The sequence below is a fragment of the Cyprinodon variegatus genome, unplaced genomic scaffold (genome assembly GCF_000732505.1).
Source record: "Cyprinodon variegatus isolate N-32 unplaced genomic scaffold, C_variegatus-1.0 Scaffold1928, whole genome shotgun sequence".
In the NCBI taxonomy this organism is placed as follows: Eukaryota; Metazoa; Chordata; class Actinopteri; order Cyprinodontiformes; family Cyprinodontidae; genus Cyprinodon; species Cyprinodon variegatus.
Genome location: NW_015152381.1, coordinates 20578 through 29442, shown reverse-complemented (window position 1 = coordinate 29442; position 8865 = coordinate 20578). Strand labels below are relative to the sequence as shown.

Here is an 8865-nt window from a genome sequence, read left to right as displayed (position 1 = left end):
ACCAAACTAGAGCAACACAGACCAACCAAACTAGAGCAGCACAGACCAACCAAACTAGAGCAGCACAGACCAACCAAACTAGAGCATTCTATGCTTGTTTTCATCTGCTGGTGAAGTCCAGCTGTCAGGTTTGGCTCTATCTGTGTTCTCTTGTAGAACCAGAAGGCAGAGCAGACTGGCAGGTCTGTGACCAGAACTGAGCAGAGAACCAGATCCTGGCCTAGGTAACTGGAACCAGTTGGAGTGTCGTGGTTCCAGTTAGCACCTGGTTAGCTTAGCCTTTAGCCTTGGTACGGCTCTGCGCTGATGTTTTCATGGCTCTGGTCCAGCAGCAAGACTTCCCTCACCTCGCCATGCTGGATTCTTTCAAATAAACTGGCCTCCTTGTCAGCTGACCACTTGGGGGCGCTCTTTATTAAAGCCTTCATTTCAGCCATGTGTCCTGAGTGGAATCCAAACTGAGCAGACCCGATGGGCCGGTACCAGTCACCGCCCTGCCGTCTCCTGAAGCTTTAAAGCAAACGGCTGTGGTTCTGTTCAGGTCTGCCTGATGAGCAGTTCTAGCTAGAACTGGAGCGTACCTGGTCTGGATCCATGGCTGCTCGGTCTCAGCGGATCCTCTCTGCTCCTAATGATGATCAGGGGTGTAATTATGAGACAGATGGAGAGACAGAAGCTCTGATTGGTCTCCTCATCCTGGGGGGTCCAGCTACTGAGGCCGGGGCCACGTATCCCAGGAGGGTTCCTCTGAAGCAGCAACACATGGGACCGCTAGCGGGCCTCGGTGAACCGGGTCAGAGGAGTCGGCTTAGCTTAGCGGAGGAAGGAGGCTCAGATCTTCACCTGTTGGCTGCGTCCTGCTGCTGAGAAGGTTCTGATCTAAGTCTGATGCTGGAACCAGACTCTGAATGGATCAGAACTTCTTTCAAAGACACCAAATGGAGATCAGTCCAGTGATCCGGGTCCCAGTCTGGTGCTGCCTGAGGACTGGACCTGGATGCTGCTGGTCCCAGACTGGGCCAGGCTGATGTGGTTGGTTTCTGACTGATGAACTGGCTGCTGATGCAAAGGTTCTGGAGTGATTGGCCTGCAGCCCTGATCCATCACCGCTCACCTGCTCATCAAGATCATTGTCGATTGTCCTCCATCCCCTCGTCCTCTCTCCCGTTGTCATTGGTCCCTTCGCCATCTCCTCATGTTCTGTCTCCTTGTTCTCCGTCTCCTCGTCTGTCATCTATCATTTCTTTATCCAAATCCCCTCATCCACGTCTCCTCATCTGTCTTCTCCTCGTCTATCATCTCGTCCGTCCTCTCCTCATCTATCATCTCGTCCGTCCTCTCCTCGTCTATCATCTCATCTGTCCTCTCCTCGTCTATTATCTCGTCCGTCCTCTCCTCATCTATCATCTCGTCCGTCCTCTCCTCGTCTATCATCTCGTCCGTCCTCTCCTCGTCTATCATCTCGTCCGTCCTCTCCTCGTCTATCATCTCGTCCGTCCTCTCCTCGTCTATCGTCTCGTCCGTCCTCTCCTCGTCTATCGTCCGGTCGATGTCTGACTCTGTTAGATGTGATGGGACCAAACCTGAGGGCCTGTAGTTGGTTGAACTGGGATGATGTTGCGGATGCAGGGAATGGTCCAGCGATGGCAGAAGCTTCTCCTTCACTAGAAGGTCCTAAATGCTGAGAGGAGGAGAGGAACCCTGTCCACCTCCAGCCAGTAGGACGTTGGATGCTCTGACAGACGGTAACCTTCAGTGACCTGCTTGCTTTGGTCTGTTGTTCTCAGGAGCCGTTTGAGGATGGCTTCCCTAACGGCGACGAGCTGACGCCGGCTGAAGAGGCCGCAGCCAAGGAGGCGGCCGAGCCCAAAGGAGTGGTCAAGTTCGGCTGGATCAAGGGGGTTCTGGTAAGCCACCTGCTGTTTGCAGAACCTTTTGGGTTTTTATGGTTCCTGAGGCATTATCAGTGCGGTTCTGATCGGGTCTATAAGGTGCTTTACATGGATGAATTTCCTCTGAAGCTGTTCTGGTTCCTAAGTTAACCCAAACCTCTCTGCAGTCCTTCATGGTCTCACTCACATGTTTCCTCCAGGCTCCTGTTCTGACCTGGGATCAGTCTAAACTCTGGATCTTTGCATATTTCTATGCTCAGTCTCCTGATTGGGGTCAGTCATCTTTCTGTTCAACACCTTCAGGAGCTCAGAGGATGAGAAGGACTTCTAATTCTCAACCTTTGGGTTTAACAGACTGATGTTTTTCCAAAGAAACACATAGAGCTTTTCCACCATCGCAGCAAAGCCCATTCTAGTTCCCCAACATCTATTCCAACCAGACGAATGAGGTTCTGGAGCAGCGACGCGTCGGCAGCGCTGAGTGGCTGGTCCTTCAGAGGAATGGGAAACCAAACCGATCCGTAGATCTGCTCCTCCAAAAGATGGAGACTGTCTGAACTTCATCAGACGAAGCAAAGAAAAGACCGTTCCCTCAGCGCTGGCCGGTGCGGCGCGCAGCGACCCGGCCGCCGTGTCCCAGAGATATCCCTGATCGGTGTAAATGAAGCCGGCGCTCAGATCGTTCTGTAGGTCACACTGACCCAGAGCCTCCAGTTTCCAGGCAGGACACTGGGGATGGGAGGTTCTGACTGGTGGCAGGAATGGTGACTGACCCAGAACAGGAGTTCTGTCTGATCCAGGCGTCAGCAGAGCTGCAGTGGTTCTGCTGACGGCTTTCTGTCCCCTGTCAGAACCGACGGGGCTGCAGGTGTCTCTAGAAGCGCTCCAGTCTGTGCTTCTCTCTGCAGGTCCGCTGCATGTTGAACATCTGGGGAGTGATGCTGTTCATCCGTATGACCTGGATCGTGGGCCAGGCAGGGATCGGTGAGTTGTTCCTGTTCAGCTCGCTGCGGGCGTCCCCCTCAGGGACGGACAGAGGACGCGCTCTGCAAGGTCCCAGCTTAAAGACCAGAGGTTCATCAGCTTGGTCTCCATCAGACCAGATGTGAACGACTCTCCGAGTCCGAACAGTTAGAGGCGTCCACATCTGGACGCCAGCAAACATCCCGCTGATGGAGACGGACCTGATGAGAGCCGTCCTCTGACGGAGGGCTGAGGGGGGGTCTGCGGACAGCCGCTAACGGGGAACCTTCTGTTTTGTCTTGCAGCTCTAGCCTGTGTGATCATTGGCATGGCAACCGTGGTCACCACCATCACCGGCCTCTCCACCTCTGCCATTGCCACCAACGGATTCGTGCGAGGAGGTATTTCTGACTTTGTTCTGCAGAATGGCTGCTGTGCTGCTGAATGAAGGGCCCAGATGCTCCCAGGGTCCGTCCTCTGCCCGGTCCAAAGGTCCATCCAGCAGACTCTGCTCCTCCAGAGCCGCTGTCCCGAACCTTTCAGTCCCTGGTCCATCTAACATGGACCAAACGGCTGAATGAGCTCCATGGGAGGTCTGCTGGTGACCCAGATAGGCTCCTCCCAGGACGGCGGCAGGGTCTTCAGGACCTGGGAGAGCGCCGCATACAGTAACTCCCAGTTCCTCGGATGACTTTTCTGTCCCGTTACCATGGCGACAGCGTTGGTTATGGATGCTGCTCGGTTCTGGAGTAACAGAGGTTCTCCAGAACCGATGGTGTTCTGCACCATCTTGGTAGGCCGTGCCGTTCCTAAAGCGCTGAACCGACATGGAGTAGGTCGTTCAGAAATGGACGGCAGGACAGATCAGCTGATCATTGGGTGTTCCACCAGAGTCCGACACGTTGACCTCAGCTCAGAGGTTCTGGAGGTCCGAACCGGGCCAGACTTTTAGCACCGTGTCTCTGCAAGAGCATTTATAGATGCACTGAGACTGGGATCCTGATGGGTCTCTGGTAGGAGGGTCTTCCTGGACACAAACCCATCCGATGCGGCGGCGTGGGAAAGGAAGACGCATGTCATTAAAATGGAGGAAGGGGTTGGTCTGTCTAGATGACAAAGCAATCCCTCCTCTAGCGTTTCTCTGGCTGCTACTCTACTGGCAGAACCAGAACCAGGCTGCTGCTGCTTCCTGTTAGACGGAGGTTTCCTCTCCACTGTCGCAGCATGCATGCTCGGTGTGAGGGATGGCTAGAGCCAGTGAATGTCTGCTGGAAATAACCTGAAGTGAATTCCTACAGGGGGGGCCTACTACCTGATCTCCAGGAGTCTGGGACCAGAGTTCGGAGGCTCCATTGGCCTGATCTTCGCCTTCGCCAACGCCGTGGCCGTAGCCATGTACGTGGTCGGCTTTGCTGAGACTGTGGTGGATCTTCTCCAAGTAAGTCTGTCCCCTCTGCTCCCAGCCATCAGTGCATCTGTGTGTACCAACGGTCCTGATTGTGTGTCAGGGCGTGGATGCGGTGATGACGGATGAAATCAACGACATCCGGATCATCGGCACCATCACCATAATCCTTCTCCTGGGCATCTCTGTGGCAGGGATGGAGTGGGAGGCCAAGGTGGGACTTCCTGTGGGTCGGTTTATCGTCACCTCCTGACCTTAGCGACTAATGGCTTCTGCTTCTGTCCTCAGGCCCAGATCTTCCTGCTGGTTGTCCTCATCACCGCCATTTTCAACTACTTTATTGGGTCCTTCATTCCTGTGAAGTCAAAGGAACCTCAAGGCTTCTTTAGATACGACGGTGCGTCAGGAACCGCCCGGCTCTCTGCCGTCAGGAACCGCCCGGCTCTCTGCCGTCAGGAACCGCCCGGCTCTCTGCCTCCACGCTCGATGCGCCGCCTTTAACCTCCTCTGCTTTCATTGGCTGCAGGTGACCTCATGTGGGAGAACATGGGGCCGGACTTCCGAGACGAGACGTTCTTCTCAGTCTTCGCCATCTTCTTCCCTGCAGCAACCGGTATCCTGGCGGGGGCTAATATTTCCGGGGACCTTGCAGTAAGTCGGACCCCTGGACCCCCCATATTAGATCCTGATTGGCTCCTTCCTCCTGTCCCCGTAGTTCATGAAATGCTCTGGATGCATCTGCTTCCATGACGGTAGTTAGAAGTCATGAATTCGTCCTGCTGAAAGCGTTGTCTGGTTGTTGCAGGACCCTCAGATGGCGATCCCCAAAGGAACTCTGCTGGCCATCCTGATCACAGGAATAGTCTACATGGGGGTGGCCATCTCCACAGGTAGGCCCACTCACCTTTGGCTGTGCAGACATGCCTCCCATGGCGCTGAGGATGACCTCGCTCCTTCTGCCTCCAGGCTCCTGCATCGTGAGGGACGCCACTGGAAATGTGAATGACACCCTCACTGGAGACTTCCTGAAAAACTGCACGGGCGTTGCCTGCAAGTTTGGCTACAACTTCTCCAGCTGTAAGATATCGCCTGAAGAACCCTGCAGCTACGGACTCCACAATGACATGCAGGTACAACCCCCTCTGACCTCTGACCTCTAGCTGCTGGTGACCAGAGGTTCACTGCCTTACAATGAGAGCAGCTGGAAAAAGCTTCATATGTATTAGCGAAGGATGCTAGTACATATTAGCATCCTTGGGGGGTCATGGCTCAGGGTTGACTGAAGGTGTGTTTTCTCCGTGCAGGTGATGAGCGTGGTTTCAGGGTTCTCCCCCATCATCTCCGCTGGGATCTTCTCTGCCACGCTGTCCTCTGCGCTGGCCTCCTTAGTGAGCGCGCCCAAAGTTTTCCAGGTGACGCCGCGTCCTGATAAACCCGCCGCGCGTCTGCGGCCCAGAAGCCTAACGCTGTTGTGTTGTTGCAGGCTTTGTGTAAAGACAACATCTACCCTTACATCGGCGTGTTTGCCAAAGGGTACGGGAAGAACAACGAGCCGCTGCGGGGGTACTTCCTGACCTTCGGCATCGCTCTGGGCTTCATCCTCATCGGTACGGCCGCGCTCTGTTCCTGACGTCCATCAGTAACCACAGCTGGACAGAACATCTGGGTTAGCCTGTTAGCAGTTAGCTGGGCCAGTTTAGAGGACAGAAATGGCGGTGTGCTGGGAGCAGTGAAAGGGAACAGAAATCATTTGAAACGCGTTCCCTTTGGAGATGATAAAACTGAGCTGGGATCAGATTGATTAGGAGTTAAAAGCTTCTTGCAGGATATTTGTGAGCAGATGTTCGTCTGTGCTGGATCCCATGGAGTCCCTGAACGCACCGATCTGCTGGGCCTCCTTTAGATCCTGGAGATCCAGATTAAAACCCAGATGTTGTTCCATGGCTGAGCTTTTCATTGGAAGTTAAAGTTTATTATAGTTAGTTATAAACACATCCTAGCTGCCACTCTGTCTAAACTTCTGTTTTTCTCTCTTGCTTCCAGCGGAGCTGAACACCATCGCACCGATCATCTCCAACTTCTTCCTGGCTTCCTATGCCTTGATCAATTACTCTGTGTTCCACGCATCGCTGGCCAACTCTCCAGGTAAGCCCAGGGAGCCAGGCGGGACCGCCGACGCTAAACCTGTTTTACAAAGTCAGGATTTTAAACTAAAGGAGGTTTTCAGAAAGTTGAAGCAATGCTGTGTGACCTTTGACCCCAGCATTGCTCTGTGTGACCCAGAGCTCCACTTCCTGTCAGTCTGAGCTAACTAAGCTAACAGCTGTTAGCTCTGACCCTCCGCGGATCGCGGAGGATTAATGCTGCCTTCATGGACCATTGTAATAATGGTAAATACCGAAAGCCGCTCAGGTCGTAATTATTCTGATTCCTGAGATGACCTTTGACCTTTCCCCATGGTGGAGAGCAGAGGAAGGATTGTGTGCGGTGAATTCTGCATCATTAAGCTCCTCTCCTGTTGGGGTTGTAGCCTCCAAGATGGCGGGATAGAAATATGGAAATAGATGGATCAACATTTAAACTGACCGTCATTGTTTATTTGATCAGCAGTCAGTGGATGCATCAGATGAATCCTCTTCATCCTGTAGATGAAGCAGGAAGTCTAGAACTGTCCAATCAGATGAATCCTCTTCATCCTGTAGGTGAAGCAGGAAGTCTAGAACTGTCCAATCAGATGAATCCTCTTCATCCTGTAGGTGAAGCAGGAAGTCTAGAACTGTCCAATCAGATGAGTCCTCTTCATCCGGTAGGTGAAGCAGGAAGTCTAGAACTGTCCAATCAGCTGGTCAGGATCACCTTAAACTCAAGGTTTCCTCAGGTGGAACAGATCGTCTGTCCCTCCTGCAGATCTGCTGCTCCAAACCCGTCTGATACCCGGCGGGGTCATTTAGAGGCGGAGCTAACCTGGGACGGATTCCAGTCACTCAATGGGTTTTAATAAAGCAGTGACTGAGCGATGGCTGATGTTCAGCTGCAGAGCGCGTTTCCGTCCTGCAGTTCTCATTAAGTCATTAAACCCCAGAGGGACGCATGGAAAGGTTTTCCTAGCTGAAGTGTTTTAGGGAAGCATGTTGTTTGTTGCTCCACTAAGTTCTCTCCTTTCTCCTCCTTCCACACCGACTCCTTTCCAGACCTGCAGGTACAGAACCTTTTGTTTGTCACCTCCTCATGGCTTTAGCTCCACCTGGAGCTTCAGGGAGAGTCCGCCGTAGACCCATCCTGTAACCAGCAGTTATCCACCATCACTAAAGTCTGTTAGCTTAGCGGTTAGCATGTAGCCCACCTGTAACTCTCTAATGGGCTTCTAACCTCCGCTGTTTAACCCGGTCCCCCCGCTAACAGCGCCGTGTTCCTGTACTAAATGACGCCGCGGGCGGGTCGGGCTGTGTGTGACTAACGGCTGTCGTTGCTGCAGGCTGGCGGCCCAGCTTCAGGTACTACAACATGTGGGTGGCCCTGGCCGGCGCCGTGCTGTGCTGCGTAGTGATGTTCGTCATCAACTGGGCGGCGGCGCTCCTCACCAACGTCATCGTCATGGGACTCTACATCTATGTGTGCCACAAGAAGCCAGGTGAGCACCCCACCCCCCACCCTCCCTCCTGAGGCTGTGGAAAGGTCGGAGGGCCTGCAGCTGAATGGCGGCGCTGCTCTTTAGCCTGAACACACACAGTGTGACGTGCAGCTACACACACAGAGCGGCCGTTCCTCAGCCTCCAGCGCCGCGGGGGTCACATGACCTTTGGCACGCTGCTCTGACCCATAAACACGTCTGCTGACTGCATGTGTCCGTCTGTGCAGATGTGAACTGGGGCTCGTCCACGCAGGCCCTGACCTACCAGCAGGCGCTGAGCCACACGCTGCACCTCAGCGCCGTGGAGGACCACGTCAAGAACTTCAGGTACCACGTCTGCAGCATGAACCTCCGCTCTGGAAAGGTTGACGGGGACTTCCTGTTGGTTTCCTGAGCGAGCTGCTCCATCAGACCGCCATGGGGAGATAATTAAGCGGCTGTGAGGCGATTCCCTGATGTCTGCCTGCTGTTGTTCTGGACCGGCTGCTCGCCATGCGGTTTGACTGTTACCAATGGCAGCAAACCCAGCGGGGATTAAAGCCCTCTGATGCTGCTCCTCTCTTTGATGTGCTGTTGCCGTGTTAACAAGAAGTTACAGAAATCCGGATTAAAAAGCTGCTGATCTTCAGCCGTTAAAGACGTTAAACTAACCAGAGTTTTCTCCCCTGCAGGCCCCAGTGCTTGGTGATGACCGGTTACCCCAACTCCCGGCCTGCCCTGCTGGACCTGGTTCACTCCTTCACCAAGAATGTGGGCCTGATGATCTGTGGCCACGTCCGCATGGTGAGCCCCGCCGAGGCGTAGGGCCTGGCGGCCATGTTCAGGTGGAGCAGCCGCCCTCTTTTAGCCTCAGAGCTTCTGGTTCTGGCTGCAGCTACAGGCGCTGATTTCCAGCATTCCTGATCCCATCGGGTCCTGAATCCGAGCGGATAATGGACCAGGTGTGAGTCCCCCCCCCCCCCCCCCCCCCCCCC

General features: G+C 54.2%; 1 protein-coding gene across 3 annotated transcripts in view; it reads left to right on the top strand.

The window, feature by feature from the left end:
- slc12a2 (solute carrier family 12 (sodium/potassium/chloride transporter), member 2) overlaps positions 1 to 8865 on the top strand; it is a 31530-nt gene that overhangs the window by 13427 nt on the left and 9238 nt on the right. For all 3 annotated transcript variants that reach the window (XM_015404985.1, XM_015404984.1, XM_015404987.1), the window contains exons 2-16: positions 1788 to 1907; positions 2801 to 2876; positions 3161 to 3256; positions 4154 to 4293; positions 4364 to 4474; positions 4549 to 4657; positions 4787 to 4911; positions 5066 to 5150; positions 5227 to 5390; positions 5565 to 5672; positions 5744 to 5867; positions 6304 to 6405; positions 7736 to 7891; positions 8119 to 8218; positions 8563 to 8674. In XM_015404985.1, coding sequence (XP_015260471.1) covers positions 1788 to 1907; positions 2801 to 2876; positions 3161 to 3256; positions 4154 to 4293; positions 4364 to 4474; positions 4549 to 4657; positions 4787 to 4911; positions 5066 to 5150; positions 5227 to 5390; positions 5565 to 5672; positions 5744 to 5867; positions 6304 to 6405; positions 7736 to 7891; positions 8119 to 8218; positions 8563 to 8674 — 1728 coding nt within the window. The remainder of the gene's footprint in view (positions 1 to 1787; positions 1908 to 2800; positions 2877 to 3160; positions 3257 to 4153; positions 4294 to 4363; positions 4475 to 4548; positions 4658 to 4786; positions 4912 to 5065; positions 5151 to 5226; positions 5391 to 5564; positions 5673 to 5743; positions 5868 to 6303; positions 6406 to 7735; positions 7892 to 8118; positions 8219 to 8562; positions 8675 to 8865) is intronic.